Genomic DNA, 17832 nt, shown 5'->3' on the forward strand with positions numbered 1-17832 from the left:
AGGATTATTAAAAAGATACCGGATAAATCTGAGATTATTCCTGTCAAAGTTGCTTACAAAGTATGTAATAATATTTTTTTTAAAACTGACCATAAAATTCACTTCATCAGAAAATGTTTGAAAACCCTGTGCAGAACTGCAGGAGCAATTCATACAGTATTCTTAGCCGGAAACACCGAATAGAACTCGGCTAATCAGCTTCTGTAACAATTCAAGCCTGGTTTACGGAATGCTACAGAATCAAATAGTTGAACAAAATTGAAGCTAAAGCTAAACAGAGGTCTATTAATCAGAATTAGAATGACATCAGACTTCATAAAAAATGCATCATCTTAACTAACAAAGAATGAAGATGACAATAATATTGACACAAAGTTGAATAATGAAACTGACTAAAAAAAGTTGCAAACTTAAAATGGAAGCAAATGTACATGGACTAAAATGCCTACTCTTAAGATTATTGACTAAATCCTTCCTATCACCTGCAAAATTATCAGATTGATATCATAAATCCTGATCTTCAAATCAAATTTGTTGCGAAATCTCTATCAGCTTCACTCATCTGTTTGTGTCTTTCCGACAGTCTTTCCGTCATTTTTGGGGTCCTCCGCCAAACAGTAATCACACACTAGGATGAGATGCATCAACCAATCAATCTTTTGCATGAACATCATGAGCTTAAGGTTAATGTTTTCAAACAGAAGCTAGCTAATTCAAAGATTGATTTGATGTAATGACCCAACTTAACTTTTTTTTTTTTTTTTTTTTTGATGAACCACAGCAACCATCCAAAGCTTCAAAAAAGACTCCCACTTCCTTTTATGGTGGGGTTCCACACTGTGTTGTGCAGACACAAAGCTAGAACATTTGGAGATGATATGGAACCCAGCAAAAACAAGTGCAACTCCAGCTATAAAGATTTTTTGCTTCTCGCATCCATTGCAATGCCTTAAAAACCATGTCTCCGTCCAAATCTAATAAATTGATAGAGCAACATGCCGCCTTAAAACAAAGTGAATCTGGCAGTTCCTGTTTATTTTGCTGCTCAAGTCTTTTTCAGCTTATTCTTCCTCCACGATATACAGCAGCTCCTACTGTTTATTGACCAGTCTAAGGAGGCATTCCAAGTCCAACAGTTTCATCGTCTGATGCTGCAACTACTAAACATGAAAGATAAATATCAGTGTTAATCTCAGTATATATGTCCATACTATTCATCAATTATAGAATTTTTGATGTAAAGATCATACTACACTTAAAAAACAATGTACAGCAAAAAATGAGTATAAAATGCAGCAAGGAAGAAAGCCAAAAGCTAGAAAAAGAAACATATGGCCTGCATTGAATAAGCGATATAGAAATGCTTTGCTTATTGACACCCAGTACAACCAATTAACCACTGAACCACATATTAGTTACCAGAAACAAGGCAAGCTAAGGAATATATTCAAAGCATAAGCTGAGAATTATCAAGCAGCAAGATTGTCTACAGATAGTAGAAAGCACTAACTCAGCAGTAATCAGCAGATACTGTTCAGGATAAGTGGAAACCCTAAATGCGTCTGAAAAGAAAAAGGCAACGAATCTAACAATAATAGTAGACATGGATGTTAAAATTTTGGCCAAATTAGACAGGACAAAGATAAACTCTAAACAAAGACAAAGCAGTATGGAATTCACAAAATGTTACAGGATGCAGACCGTCAAAAACAGAGGACATAAGATTAAATTAAGAGCTCAAAAGTCCTTTAACTTGAAGAATTTCCAATAAACATAAATTATTATGAAGGTAAAGAGTGCACTAAGCCGGACAAGGCAACTAGACAAAGCAAGACTAAGAAGGGTATTACACTAGACAGTTGTAATAGCTTGCTGCAACATTCCAGAGCATTGTTGTGGACATGGGAACATGCAGATTAAGCAAGAAGAGATATGAAACTAACATAAGTTGTGATACAAAAAGTTTAGTTCTAAAAAGAGCATGAACAAATCAGTGCCACAAATGGTAGATAGCAGAACCATTGCAACTTACAGGTAAACTGATCAATGAATGAAATTCGAATAATGTAAAGGAGAAATGAAAAACTATTCCCCCTTGGAAAAAATCATTACTCAAAGCAACAGAACCAAGGTTACATCATTCTTCCTGCTCTCCAAGAAATCCTCACAAAGGAAACTAGTATCTTTTCTACATCTAATGGACTGAAAGTCATAGCCAGGTAAGGGCAAATCATAACTCAAGGCATCTAACAATAAGAATAAATACAAAAAAATCGAAACCCTAATAATGTAAGTAGCTCCTTTCACCACAATCCTGTGCCCTAAAATATCTTCAGAGTGTGAGACAAAAATACAAAGGTGGAAGGAGTAATAAAGTGGCTAAAAGAATTCAATAAATTCTGCTATGAGATTATACTTCTAAAAGAAGATGTAAAGAAAAGGGACTGCATTGAAGACATATCATGGACCAACAAAGACCTCATTTAGGACATCATCCTCACCGGTTGGCGATGCAAAAAGCTCTTCATCCTTGTCTTCATCACTAGTGAAATCACGTCTATCCAGCTTGGAATGAGCAGCAATGAAAATCATCTTCTGAGCCCTATCCATCCCCAACCTCGAACGTCCATGAGCTTGAACCCATTTCAAGAATGAAGAATTACATTTGAAACCGCGAGCAGTGGCATGAAGAAAGATAAGCCTAATAGCCACCTTCCCAAGGGACTTGAAATCTGGAAGATAAGTTTCCCAAACAAGCTTACTGCCATGAGGATTGGCAATTTTCATCTTTCCAGAAGAGGGATCTCTCTCCCTTAATTGAACAGCTTGTGCATAAACAGGATCAAGCCCTTCAGTCCTCCATTTCATTAACTCCATTAATGCAATATGTGCTTCCTCCCTCGAAACCAGTCTAGTAATGAGCTTGTCAACATCCTTCTCTTGCTCGGGTGTCAGGTATTTGAAGGGTGGAAGGTACTTCCCACTGCTGTCCCTCACCAAATAAAGGGGGTCTAGAATGTAAGCAGCAGCCCAAGCAGGATGGTAGTTCTTCCTGAACCGTCTTTCAATCAGCTTCTCGATGAGAGCTTCAGCAATGTGGAACTTGACACACCAATCTTTAACCTTAGTCCTAAGCTCTTCCCACAGGTGAAGGCATTGTCCAACTAAAGGCCTATCAGTCACAAATTCATGAGCCATTTCCTTCACCAATCTTACCAACGACCGCACTGCTTCCAAGTCATTCCAAAACCCTACATCTCGAATCATCTCCCCAAATTCCCTAGCAATTGGGTCCTCCATTGATACTATCTTGTAAGATTCATCCAAGAGTACCAATTGTAACACTCGAGCAGAGCTCATTATGTCTTCTATCAAAGCATAAATAGGCTCAAAATTCAAATTTTCGAGCTCTTTCATAGGCACTCGAAGCAAACCAGCAAGACCATACTCCCTCAGTTGGTACTTGTGGAAGCTATTTCGCACTTGGGTTTTGTTGTTGACAAAGTTTGCAAGCTTAAGGCAGTTCTCAGCAACATTTTTAAACAAAGGGAGCTCCCTATAGAAATCTTTGATCAAACCATTAAAGGCCTGATACTGACAAGAAAGATTAACCATCCACTGATTCTGATTCTCTAAATTCTTCAATGCTGAGTTCTTAAACTTATCAGCTACTATTCCTACACACTGCTGCAAAGCATTACCACACATGTCTGCCATTGTCTCCCACAACACTTCCTCAGCATACTTACACGGCACCTGACCGCCCGTAAACACCGCCCTCCGGTAAACACTGACACCATTGGGCAAATTGACAGTGAGATTCACCAAATTCTCCTCAAAACTACCCTTAGGCTTCCACCCATCAGTTGAAATTTGGAAGAAGGGAGCATCCCTTATCTTAGCCTCGGATTCTTTCCTAGTCTCCTCGTACTTAAAATCCAACCTAGACCCACAAAACTCCCTCTTAGAAACCTCAGGAACACCCACTTGATTAAGGAAGGCCTTAAACTTTGGGTGCTCAAGGCTTGAAAATGACACAGACCCACCTGACTCATACACCCAATCACTCAATAAATCAAGTGCACACTCAATTTGAGACTTGCTTAAAGCAGGCCCAGGTGATGCTTTAGGGCTCTTCAACTTCTTAATACTCTTCTCAAAAGTATCCCTAGCATCCGACATTTCATCCCCTCTCCCTCCACCACTCCCTCCACCACCCCCCATCCCCAATTGTTGCTGAACATTCACCTGATTTTGCTGAAGCTGCTGTTGTGATTGCGCTTGGTGAACCACCAATGCACCACCACTTGTATAACCCATCTCGGCCGAAAACCGAGCTGGGTCAATCACACTTATAGGAGCCACATACGGGGCATTCGTGTTCCCCATAGTGTTGGTGTTGGAGTTGGGTGTGGTCGTAACACCCCCAACACCAACACCCCCCACACTACCACCACCGGAAGACGACGAAGAACTCCTCTTCCGGTGGTTGGGAGGATTTTGTGGTGGTGGTGTAGTCCCAGTACTATTATTCGTTGTCGTAGTAGTACTACCTACACCCCCACCACCACCACCACCGCCACCACCACCAGATGACAAACACAGCGACTGCGACTCGCCAACCGGCGGTGGTGGTGGCGAAACAGACGACAAAGGTCTGGGCGTAGTCGGAGAACTAAAATTAGGACAAGTACCCCTCTTAAGATGTTCGGAAGCAGTTCTAGATGGGTTTGAAGCACTAAACATGGTGTCACACAAACAACACTTTAGCTTGACTGCCTTAGGCAATCCAGTGTCGGCGTTATGAACCAACAACGGCTCTAAGTGGGCCCAATACCACGCCCCTTTCCCCCTTATCGCCTTGTTCCTCACCAACATCAACCCTTCGTACCTCTTATGCACTGCTTTCGCCGTCGCCTCTTCCCCCGCCGTCTCCCCTGCGTTCCCCGCTGCGGCCGACATTTATCCAATTTTAACTTACTTTCTTTGTTATAAAAAAAACACAGTACGTCTATTTTCTGGGGTTGTTCACATCAAAATTACAAAACACACATTCACCCGGAAAAAAACGTTACTTCTCGCCGGAGTTTGCATCGCCGGCGATTCCCCATAACAGAAACAGAAAAAACAGGAACTAGAAAAAAAAAATAACCAGAAAAAAAGAGGAGAGAGTAGGTAAGAAAGGAAGAAATGAATGATCTGAAAAATGGGAGAGAGTCAGTGAATTTCGTGAGAAGGGTGGTGGGTTTGTTACAGCAAATTTTTTGGCGAAGTTGTTTCGCAGTGAGTGATGGGTAATTAGAGAGGAGAGAGAAAATGGGAAAATTTTAGGAGAGAGAAAATCAAATCAAATAAATAAAAAGAAGGGTGTTTTTGATGTTTAAGTGTTTGTGTTTGTGTTTGTGAAGTCCTTATTGTTTCAGAATTTAATTCACGCGCCTTTGTTGTTGCGAGTTACATTTATACTTTTATTTCCTTTGATTATTCAAACCAATACCCAAAGTCCAACGTACGAATTCACTATACGACATTACTCCGTACACTCACTCACTCTGCGTTTCTACTTCACGCGCTTTTCTATTTTTTGAATTTAAATTATTAATTAATAAAATAAAGGAATGAAAATTCTATGAGTATATTTTTTATTTTTATTTTATTTTGTTTATCGTTCATTTTTTTTGTGTTGGTATTGTTGGGGTCATGTTAAAAGAAAGAGGGGGGCCCCTCCCTCAGATAATGGAGGATAGTCCAATATTATTTTTTAAAAATTATTTTAATAATTAATTAAAAATAAAATAATAAATTTTCTTTTTCAAATGTGGGATCCATCCACCCTTCTTGTTTGTTTATACCTTTTTGGTTTTATTTTTTAAAAATTCAACTTTTAGAGAGAGGTAATATTATTATAAAATAATAAAAATTGATATAGGAAAGATTTATCTTCGGCAAGCAAAATTGGATTTCCCTAATAGAGGCTTGTTATTCATGTGGTGATATTGAATAGGGGTATAAATAAAAGGGGTAACCTAGGAATTTAATGTGATCCCACCAATATTTGTTGGGGTTGGGAAGTAGTATTGGTGTTGACCAATTAGGTTGAAGGAGCAAAATTTTGTGTTTGAATAAGTATTACCAAATCTACATGGAATCCAACCTTGGGTTTTCAAAAGCCTCAAGAGTAGGTAATATACAAAAATTTGGCAAACTACATGCTATTTTGCTCTTTTGCCTTTGCTTAACCCCTATTGTTCATTATACCATTATAATCATTTATTTGAGACCCAACTTGGGGGTTGGTTGTCACAAGTGAGAATATTAGTGTTATAGCTTGGATGTATTCTATGGAGTATTAGGAATTGGTATCTTCAATACAAAGTTTTAGATGTCTTACATACTTTGTATAACATTAAATCGTCTTTTGTAATTCTCGTATCCATATTTGCTTCAAAAGTGTCCGCAAAAGATACCCCATATAACTCGTGGAGGAGATAAGATATTTCAAAGATACAAAGCCAATTATAGTTAATTAATAATTCGTAGATTTCAAAGCTTATTGTGTATTTGTGTGTATGTAATATATATGTTATAACAATATGTGGACTTACCATCTACGATTTGATTTTCACAATAGTTATCAAGATTGATGGCATGTTTGGCAAAATAAAGATGTGGAGGTAGTTGTTGCCTGTGACGTTAACTGTTAATTGTCAAAAAATAGTTAGTTGTGAAGAATATATAATCATTAAAGTATCAGTATTCGGCCAGTAGTTATTGACTAGTTGTTACATATAAACAATATATGCAAGTAAAAGTTTTTGGGATTTTAAAATTGGAAATTTTGACAAAAATAATCCCAACTTTGCTTGATTCGCCTAAAATAATCTCAGCTTTAGTTAGATTATTATTTTTTTATCCGAAGTTTGATATGAATTTATTTCAAATGGTCTCAACCGGTCATCTTAATTGTTATAACAAGTTAGATGACACGTGTCGACACTTGATTGGACAAAAAATTTAAAAAAGTTGATTTTTTACAGAAAAATAAAAATTATTTTACATTATCGGTTTATTACACAACTTGTAATCTAAAGAGTAGATATTTTTGATACGTGTAAAAATTATCTACTCTTCATATTACCGATCACTTGAGACTATTTGAAGCAAATTCATATCAAAGTTTGGATTATTAAAAAAAAATCCAAAGTTAGGATTGTTTTGGGCGAATTAGGAAAAGTTGGGATTATTCTTCTCAATTTTTCCTTTGTAGTTTGGGTATTTATTTGGTTGACACAAAAGGCAAAAATGGGGGAAGTCGGAATTCATTATACTTCCCACAAAATGTAAGAAGTAAATTACCTAGGCACCCATGGCCATTCAAAATTCATGGGAATTATTCCAACTTCTCATTGTCACAACCAAACAACATTTTAAAAAATTTATAGGAATTTCATTTGGGAAATAATTTCCCATGAAATACAACTTTATACGGAAGTTATTTCCTGTGTCAACCATACGAGGCGTAAGATTTGATCATACAATTTATCTGCCTCAAATCTTTCTTGATTATTACCCAAGCAAAGGTTACTTACCATTTAATATTTCATGATCAAACACTTATTACCTTAAGTCCTTAATTCTTTATTTCTTAATCACCAAAATCTAAACTTTCCTAAATTTCTAAACTCTCTTTTCCAAATAATTCCTTAAACTAAAATTACCATATTTCTTCCTACATTTTCTTACCTTAATTCTTGCATGCTCGAGCCTATAAATTTCCCATGCATCAAAACCAAAAACTCACACCGAAACTCTCTATTTCCTCTCTTCTTTTTCTCTTAACCCCACGGTTTTCTCTCCTCTCTTTCTCTCGGTTTATTACGTAACCACCACCGCAAATTACCACCTTCACCGTTAGCCACCACCACCTTACTGACAACTATCGTGACCCACCATTAGTTGCCATATATCGGTGAGCTGCTGTCACTAATGTGCCTTCTTCTTCCTCCTTCTTCGGTTTTCAATATTTCTTATCTTCTCTAATATTTCAAGTTCGGAAGCGCGCGCAATGCATGCAGGATTTTCAAGGTAGCAAATTCATATAATTTACATTTGTTGGAGTTTAATTCAATAATTTTCAACAAAATAAATTATATTATATGTAAAAAGGTAAAAATGTTGAAATTAAGCTGAAATTCCCCTTGGGTCATCCAAGCTCGAAACTAAAAGTTTAATTGCTTTAACCATTATGATAACCATAGCAAATAATTTTACATAAAACCTTCTATTTGAGTTTTAATAAATAAATAAATTAATTAAAAACCCTTCTACTTGAATTTTTTATTTTAAGAATTTTGGCAATGACTTAAAAACATTAGGTTCTTAAAAAAATTGAAGTAATAAATAAAAGTTGAAATAAAAGAAATGTTGTCATTCCCTCATTCCGGGTAAAAAGTATAATTAGTCCTAAAAAAAGGAGTTTAAGTATAACTATTAAGCTTGATAACACCATTTTGAGTAGTAATTTTTATCTACAAAAATATAAATTAAATACATCTTATTTTTAAAAAAAATATATAACTATACAGTACAACACAAATCCAATAATTTAATCTTATCAATTAACGTTAAGATTTAAGGCAAGATATACTCCTTGCTTTTTTGATGAAAGAGATACACCATTGTCTCCATACAATCATAAATACTTCAATTAACGTTAAGGTTTGAGGCAACATAAAAGCTATTCATTGCATAATCCCAAGATATTAATTCCTTCAATAATCAATATGTTAATCAGCCATTCATTCACCTACCAATCAATATTAGATATAGTTAGTAGCATCACTAAAAATATTCTTAGACAATTATAATGATCTCATCACAATTTTACAAAACCATCTTGCTAACGAGCGCCCCGGGGCGTTAGATAAGGATAAATTATATTGGTTGAAATGGTATTAAGTTAGGAATTCAAGACAAAATCACGCGTCGTTCGGTGTAATTAATGTTAATTAAGCATACCCTATATTAAATTAAAGAAGGAATGAACACATACAATACCCACAATCAAATGCAACAAATTAAATTTCTCGAAGTTAAGTTTTGGTAAAAACTCATTGTTATTCAATAAAATAAGAGAAAAAAATCGTAACCAAACACCGAAAAGGGAGTAGAAAAAAGTAAAATAAATGAACAACTTAAATTCCATGTAACTAGAACTTTGAAGTAAAATAATTTTCATTAAGCATTTCATTAAATAAGAAATTGAAATGATTTTAGATTTGTTTTGTTATTTTCAAGATATATACTGATAATAAATGTAAATTTACCAGTATTGTTATGTATTTTATAGAGGAGAAATTGAGTCACCCAAATTGATGCAATTGTAAGCAAATTTGTATTGTTATGTATTTGATAGAGGAGAAATTGAGTCACCCAAATTGATAAAATTGTAAACATTTTTTTTTCTTTTAATTTGACGATGGTATGAGAAAGAAAAGAATAGTTTATCAAACTTTTGGTAATTATTGTGTATAATTTGTTTTTGGTAGTTATTTTTTTCCCACATTAAACTGTTTAAGGATTGTTGGCATTTTTTGCCCATTTTTTACTTTTACAAAGACTATATTTTTGTAGTAAATAAGTATTTTTATAAAGGTTATTTTTGGAATGGGACCAAAAAAGGGTTTTCCCTGTGGAGAGTAACATAGATTATTATTATTATTATTATTATTATTATTATTATTATTATTATTATTATTATTATTATTATTATTATTATTATTATTATTATTATGGTGTTTTAAATTAAATAAAATCACTATATTATTCAAGTTTATGAAAAGAAATTTTATAAGGTTCATGTACATAGAGTTGGGAGTTTATTTTAATTGTTGTGATTATTTAATTTGATGACCTTATATTAATTAAGGTTATATTTAATATATTGTAGGGTGTCTTTGACAAGAGTGATCGAGGTTCTTTTTTTTTCTTTTTTGTTTTTCTAATCGAGGATCAAAGTACGTTTAGGTTGCTAGATACCTTTGAAATTGATTGGATTGAATAAAACAAGTTCTGTATGATTTTAATAATGATTGAAATAAATTGCCATTTATGAAATAATCTTGAGAATAATTCATGTTTAAAATACATAAGTTTGAGAATGAATTTTTAATATCGTGTCTTAGCTTGAATGGTTTGAATTTATTATCATGTTTTAAATGGTTTATTTCTAAAGCATGTGGAATTTAATAAAAAGAAGTTTTGAGTTGAATTATTATAGAGGATTGAATTATTGATTTAATTAGTTAGAGAGGAATTATTGAATTATTTATTAAAGCTTTACATGCATGATTATATTAATCCCACTATACGGATTTGGTCGATAAGACTTTGGACTTTGTATGACCAAGTCATTTCTCAAGGATAGTCTTTCAATATAAAAATACTAAGGGCCTATTCTCTTCAACTTATTTTCAGTTCAGTTCAATTTTTAATTTCCTTCTCTCATAAAATATTCAGTTCAGTTCAGCTCTAATAAATTCAGTTCAATTCAGCTCATTTCAGTCTATCAGAACAGGCCTTAACTTGGGGGGTGTGCACACTTAGGAGAGGAATTGATTTATTAATCATTTTTATTGAATAATTGGAATGGTTTTGTGAATATTGAGAATTAGTTTTGAATTATGGAGTTTGGAATTATTGAAATAAATATTTGAGTTTTCTATGATTGGTTTTAATGCATGTGTTGCTAAGAAATTGAGTCATCTTGCACTTATCATACTTAGCTTATTTTGCTAATTGATATTTTGTATTTGTCTTAGTTCGCCCCGTTTACCTTAATGGTAAGCAGTGTTGACTTTTTTGAGTGGGGTCATATGTGAACATATGGGAGTCTCGGTATTTGTTTCACCTCACTAGTAGAAAAATACAAAAAGGCAACCCCCAAATGGCACCGGTTCAGACCAAACCGGTGCCAAAAACCGCCCTAAAAATTGGCGGGATTATAGACCAAGAGTAATGGCACCGGTTTAAAAATACAAAGGGCACCGGTTTGAACCGGTGCCACTAAACCGGTCCAACATTTAAAAAAAAAAGGGATCATTTTTAACCCTAACACCTTATCCGCCTCCATCCATTTCCTCTCCTCTCTCCTTTCTCTCTCTTCGTTCTTCTTTCTTCTTTCATCTCCATCTTCATCTTCTTTCATCTACCTTCGATCTCCTCTCTCTCTCTATCTCTTCGTTCTTCTTTCATATTCTCCCTTCGATCTCCTCTCCCCTTAGATCTGCAGCAAATGTAGACACCCATTTGTGTCTCCCCAAAACCAAACCCAGTGATGAGTACCTTTCGCGTCGAATCATAATCGAATGAAGCGAAAGTGTGGAAAGTCTAGTGTTGCGGATAGTTTTAATTCTTTTTCTCTCTGTTTTTGAAAACTTATTTTAAGAAAACAGCCAATCCAGTTTGGTTGGTCCATGATATGGGTCCAATAGTAGTGTAGTTGGATGGGGCTTGCCAAGATCTTTCCAACGATATATTATAAGCCCAATTCCGATGAATATTGAGGAAGTTATGGCCAATTTACTAAACTGGGCCCGGTTTGAGTCTTATAGGCGGCCCAATGATCTAAGGGAGGGCCTAATATGATTTATCATTCCTAATGCAATTAGGAATGGTTTTAGTCTTCTAGATTCTTCTAGAAGGTTCTTTTCATTCCTAATTCAATTAGCATTGATAAATTGACTTTTGTTGACTTTTCAGAGTTTTAATTAAAATCAAAGAGCATTTTTTGAGGAAAGATACGATTTTATCCTCCTGTACGGCAAAACTTATCTGATTTTCGAAAACGCGTCAAAAACAGAACTAGCGCCTGACGCCAGGCATTGGCGCCTGGAGCTAGGCTTGGCGCCTGGCGCCAGCTCTGTTTCACGTGCGCCAGGCTCTGTTTTGATAATTTTATATTTTTGGCTGATTTTCTCTATAAATAACGTATTAAAAACTCTGTTTGCATTCACCAATTCTCATCAACATTCATCTATATTTTACCTACAATCAATTTTCAATTCTCATTCTCTTCTAATTCATTCATTCATTCATCATCTCTCTCTCTTTTCTAAACCTTGCTTTTTACATACAAAATTCCGCATTCACAAGATCTAGAAACACCTAGCCATATTCGAAGTTGCCTTCGCCCTAGACGTGAAAGGTTTAATTTCTGAGGGTTTGGTCCCAAATCCCTATTTCAATTATTTAATTTGATTGTTTGTTAATTAATTTCCTTGAAGTTACTAACGTGTGTATTTTGTTATTAGAAAGAGATACGAGGCATCAAAGTAAGTACTTTAATGGTTTTATTGATGTTATGATGTAGAAATCATGTTTAAATTGTTATTATGATATTCCTAGTATCATGTCTAGGGTAACTTTAATATTAAATATGATTGTTACGATGCTTCCTATGTTCTTCCTAATATTTATGATTGTTAGGGTTAAAGATATGACTTTTATTGTTTAGTGACATGCTAGGGTTTGTTATTAATCTTGTTAGTATCATGCCTAGGATCTTGCTATTATTATGCTTTAATATTAACATGAACATGATTATGATTATGATTGTTATAATTTATGATGATTATGAATATTATTATTATTATTATTATTATTTTGATGATGATGATTATTTTATTTATGATTATTATTGTTTTGATTATGATTATAATTTTATATTTATTATTATTATTATTATTATTATTATTATTATTATTATTATTATTATTATTATTATGTTGCTTGATATTTATATTTATTGTTTGATCACGCATTTTATGCATGTTTAAAGGGAATTGGTACTTGTAATCACGCTTAATAAGATAATTAATAATCTTGTTTAGGGTTAATATGATTATAATTCAAGTGATCGCCAATAATAGATTTATTTGTGAATTAATATTCAACCAACATAGATAAACAGGTTTAGGGTTAATCCTATTGATTGTGTGTTAATCATGAAGCGCACATGAATACGATCAGAATAAAGTAGAGGCCTATTATTAGGGCAGGTTCAATCTCATTTAGGTTGGATTTGTACCTTCATCCCCGAACCCTTATTTGGTTTTAGACCTTATGGAGTTGACGATCTCTTGGATCGTTAAGGGGTGTAACCTTCACCCTGTGAACGGTTTACAAGTTCCTAAAACTTGTTGGCGACTCTTTTGCTCTATCTTCTTCCCTTTTGGACGCCACCGTACTTTAGTGTATGATCACAGTGGGGTTCAAGATAGGGGTTAACGCTTGAAATATATTCCCTACATCAACCAAAGCTTGAATTAGCGCAACAACAGCCGCCACCACCACCACAAAGTTCGAGCACCACCACCGGCATCAACATCAATTTCTGGGATTTTTTTTTCAAGTTCTGGCTTTTTTTTTCCGATTATAATTGTTTTTTTTTCGATTCGCCAATTTCGATTTTGGTTTTGTTTTTCGTATTTGTTTTTTTTTTCGATTTTGGTTTTTATTTCCGATTTTGTTTTTTTTTTTCGATTTGTGGGATTTTTTTTTTCGATTTTGGTTTGCTGGGTTTCAATTTTGATTTTGGTTTTTTTTTTTTTTTTCTAATTTCTGGGATTTTGTTTTTTATTTTGGTTTTTTGGTTTTCAATATTGATTTTGATTTTTGATTTTGGTTTTTCTTTTCGATTTCTGGGATTTTGTTTTTTATTTTGGTTTTTTGAGTTCCAATTTTAATTGGTTTTTTTTTTCCGATTTTGATTTTTGGTTTTTTTTTCGATTTCAATTTTGGGTTTTTTTTCGTTTTTGATTTTTTTTTTAATTTTGATTTTAATTTCTGTTTTTTTTTTTCCTTGGTTCAAACTTGAATTTATGGGTTTTTTCCCTTGGTTCAAACCTTGAATTTCTTGGTTCAAACTTGAATTTCTAGGTTTTCCTTGGTTCAAACTTGAATTTCTGGGTTCAAACTTTAATTTCGATTTTAATTTCGACTTGAATTTCTGGGTTTTTTTTATTTATTCTTAAGCTTATTTTTACCAATTGATTTTTTTTTCTGTTTTAATTAGTGCAGGTACAAATTATGCAAGAATATTGATGTGTTCATATTGTAATTTTTTTTATTTACGAGTATATAGTAATATTTTTATGATTTATAATGTAATTTTTTTTATTTATTTATAGTTGTAATTGATCTATATTGTAATTTTGGATTTGATTATATATTGTAAATTTTGGATTATATTGAAACGAATTCGATTTATGTTGTGATTGTTATTTTTTTAGTTGATTTAATTGTTAAGTGAAAAAAAAACCACAAAAAAAGGACATTTTCGGCACCGGTTAACCGGTGCCAAAAGGAGGGATTAAATTATTTTTTTGAGTATTTTTGGCACTGGTTAACCGGTGCCAAAACCTGTTTATGGCACCGGTTTTGAACCGTTGCCAAAAAGGGGGGTAATTGGCACCGGTTCAAACCGGTGCCTTAGGCCGGGTTTGAACTAGTGCCAATTTCATTTTTTCACATAGTGCCTAGATTAGGGGAATGTTGAATTTTGTTTTATTTTGAATACTCATAACAATAGTTACTATTGTAGGAACTTATAGGTACTATAACGCGGAAAAACACGAATCATATTCATAAAACACTTAATCCCAAGATCGCATGCATAACACACACGACACATAATCATGCCTGAATTCCACGTAGCAATTTAACAGGCAAATCAAGGAGAGAATAGAGACCCAAGCGTTGCTCCTCTACTAAGTCCACGAGATTCGAACAAGTCGTCCACCAATACAAGATTGGTCTAGTGAAAGAGGATAAACTGCAATCACCACCTTTATGGACAACCAACCACCGCACGAACCACCTCCACCACAAACCACCACCGGCGCCGAGAAGGAGGAGAGAGCCGTGAGAGAGAGAGGAGTTTGAGAGGGTTAGGTTTCGTGTTTGCTAATTAGGGTTTGATCAAACAGATCACTGAATTGCGTACTTCAAACCCTAGGCCCCTAGTCTATTTATAATCCTATTATAATTAGACTAGGGCACAAAACCCAAAAACCCTCCTTATTCCTCCCTATGGCCGGCCACCTAGAGTGATGAGATCCGTGATGGGCCTCGTCCTCTAATGCTCGAGCTAGGCCCTTTATGTGACCTTATAGGATCCGTCCAATTGGGTTTTGGCCTATTTTATAGCCCAAAGATCGTTAGTACCTCTGGCTATGATAAAACGACGACCCAAATGTACGAACTTAATTATCTCCATAATTTGATCCAATTATATATCTAGTAATTGCACACGTCGAAGATATAAATCCTTCAATCTCCCACTTGTCTAAGATAAGTGTGCAATATTCAAATTCCTTAAGTCAATATGTATCGATTTGATAATATGATTGCATCACATGTTGAGATCATATTAATCTATAAATCGTTTCTTGAAATCTGAGTTAGAATTACAAAACCAAATGATTACTGAGTAATGCATTTGAACGCGGCCACGTATTTCCTGAGTTCTCCCTCTTCAAGCGACTACGACACATTTCCTAATTTAATAGGTAGACTTATTCCAATATTGTGTCAACAAGGCTCCCACTCAACTTTTGAAATAACCAGGAAACACCTTTTATAATCTTCAGTTATGGGTAGACGTTTGTGTGCACCACAATCATATCATCCATTGAATGAAATCAATTTTCCACTCATTTCAAAAGAATCCACTAATATATCCGGAAGCTCTATACTTGAACTTCAAAGTAGGTCATTAGTTCAATAATGCATCATTCATGCATATCCAAGTGACTGACCGAGCATCACTATGCCCCTATAGCCCATGGAACCGCGTTATCCAATCACTCTTATATATAGCCCATGAAACGGAATATAGAAATCTTATATATAATTTGAGAGACGTTTTAACTAGAAGCCTCCAAAACCCCAATGCTCAACTCTCATTCATTTAGGGATTTTTTATTTTATTTTATATTTTTTAAGAAAAAAATAACTACCAATCTCACTACTTTATTTTTATTTTTTAGAGACATTTTAACTAGAAGTCTCTAAAACCCCAATGCTCAACTCTCATGCATTTAGGGTTTTTTTTTTGTTTTTTTTAAGAAAACAATAACTACCAATCTCACTACTTTTTTTTTTATTTTTTTTTATCATTTAAAAAAATAAATAAATCAATAACTACCCATTCACTATTTCCTTTTTGTTTTCCTCTTTGTTTTTTTTCAAGAGACTACTACTAACATTTCACTTTTTTTTTTTTTTTGGTACGTAGTACAACATATGACATGCATTAGCACGAGTATACAGTTTCTTTATCAACAATTCACTATAGTACTCAAAATTCCCAACATTTCACTTTTTTTTAAACACTACGTACTAACATTTCACTTTGTTTTACGAGTATTTTTTTTGTACATAGTATATAGGAAATTTTGACTTTTGCTTCCTCTGAAACACATACATTTCACTTTTGCTACATGGGAAAATTTTTATCTTATTTTACTACCTATCAATGACACTTTAATTTTTTAAAAATGGCTACCACTTAACGGAATCAACCAGAGTTCCGTTAAGTTAATTTTTTTAAAATAACAATAAAATAAAAATTTTAAAAATAATAATAAAAAACTAGCCACCCCCTTAAAAAAGCCCAACCACCCTCCCCTGGCGGCCGACGCCGACACCGGCAACCACACCTACCCCTTTCCCACACCTACTCCCTTTCCCCCACCTACGAAGCTCACCCCCCACCTACCAGCACCACCAGCCACACCCACCACACGCACCACTACCCAAAAAATTAAAAAAAAAATTCCCCACCCTAACCCTAAATCCGCCTAAGCCCACAGTCACCACAAACCCAACGCCACCCACCACACGCACAAACATCACACACGCACATCCACACCCACCACACACACCAGCACTACACGCACCACCACCAACACCATCACACACGCACAACCACACCCACTACACGCACCACCAAACCACCACTACCCAAAATTTTTTAAAAAATAATAAATTGATGGAAAAGGGTAAACATACCTTATGAAATCTTCAACTTTTGGTTTTTATGGTTAAATTGACCATTAAAACCCCAGATTTGGACTTTTCATGGTCAAATTTGACCTAAAAAACCATTTGTTGGTTGTGCCGTGGTCGAATCCGATCAAAAGCCCTGGGTGGGTGGCGCTGGACTTTAAAAACCGAGGAGAGAGAACGAGAAGGGAGGAGGGAGGCGGGAGGCGGAGATGAGAGGGAAAGAGAAGGGAGGAGGGAGGCGGAGATGAGAAAGACTGGAGGGAAGAGGGAGGAGGAGATGAGAGAGGAAGAGAATTGAAGGAGGAGATCAGAGGAGAGAGAATGAAGAGGAGGTTGGGTTTTAAAAAAATATATAATTTTTTTCAAAATTTTTTTGGTGGCTGACGGGGAGGTAGTTAGGGTGGCTAAGGAGGGAGTGGTGGCCGGAAGGTGATAGTGAGGATGGTTGGATCTCACTAAAGGAAATACTAACCGATTCCGTTAACTAGTAGCAATTTTTTTTCAAAAATGGCATTTGATGATAGGTAGTAATATAAAATAAAATAAAAATTTTCCTAGGTAGCAAAAGTGAAACGCATGTGTTTCACATGTAGCAAAAGTCAAAATTTTCTATAATATATGTCATGCATTAGCACAAGCATACATTTCCTTTATCAGCAATTCACTATAGTACACTAAATCACCAACCCTTCAATTATATGCATTTTTTAAGGGACTGCCCTCCAAACATTTTTCAATTATTTGATCATAAAAAACAAAAAA

The 17832-nt window shown here is 34.6% G+C and overlaps 1 protein-coding gene across 5 annotated transcripts; it reads right to left on the reverse strand.

Moving 5' to 3' along the window:
- Nucleotides 1-312: 312 nt before the first annotated feature.
- Nucleotides 313-5384, reverse strand: LOC110702585. 5 transcript variants are annotated; one of them, XM_021880315.1, is made up of 2 exons: nt 2502-5384; nt 313-1157 (listed from the first exon to the last, which is right to left on the reverse strand). In XM_021880315.1, the coding sequence occupies exons 1-2, from the start codon at nt 4960-4962 to the stop codon at nt 1111-1113; spliced, it is 2508 nt and encodes an 835-aa protein (XP_021736007.1). In that variant the 5' UTR covers nt 4963-5384; the 3' UTR covers nt 313-1110. The 5 variants fall into 5 exon arrangements, with proteins under 5 accessions (XP_021736007.1, XP_021736005.1, XP_021736009.1 ...); XM_021880313.1 differs by having other exon boundaries at nt 2479-5384; XM_021880317.1 differs by having other exon boundaries at nt 313-1160; nt 2479-5384.
- Between the last annotated feature and the right edge of the window lie 12448 nt (nt 5385-17832).

The sequence above is a fragment of the Chenopodium quinoa genome, unplaced genomic scaffold (assembly GCF_001683475.1).
Source record: "Chenopodium quinoa cultivar QQ74 unplaced genomic scaffold, ASM168347v1, whole genome shotgun sequence".
In the NCBI taxonomy this organism is placed as follows: Eukaryota; Viridiplantae; Streptophyta; class Magnoliopsida; order Caryophyllales; family Amaranthaceae; genus Chenopodium; species Chenopodium quinoa.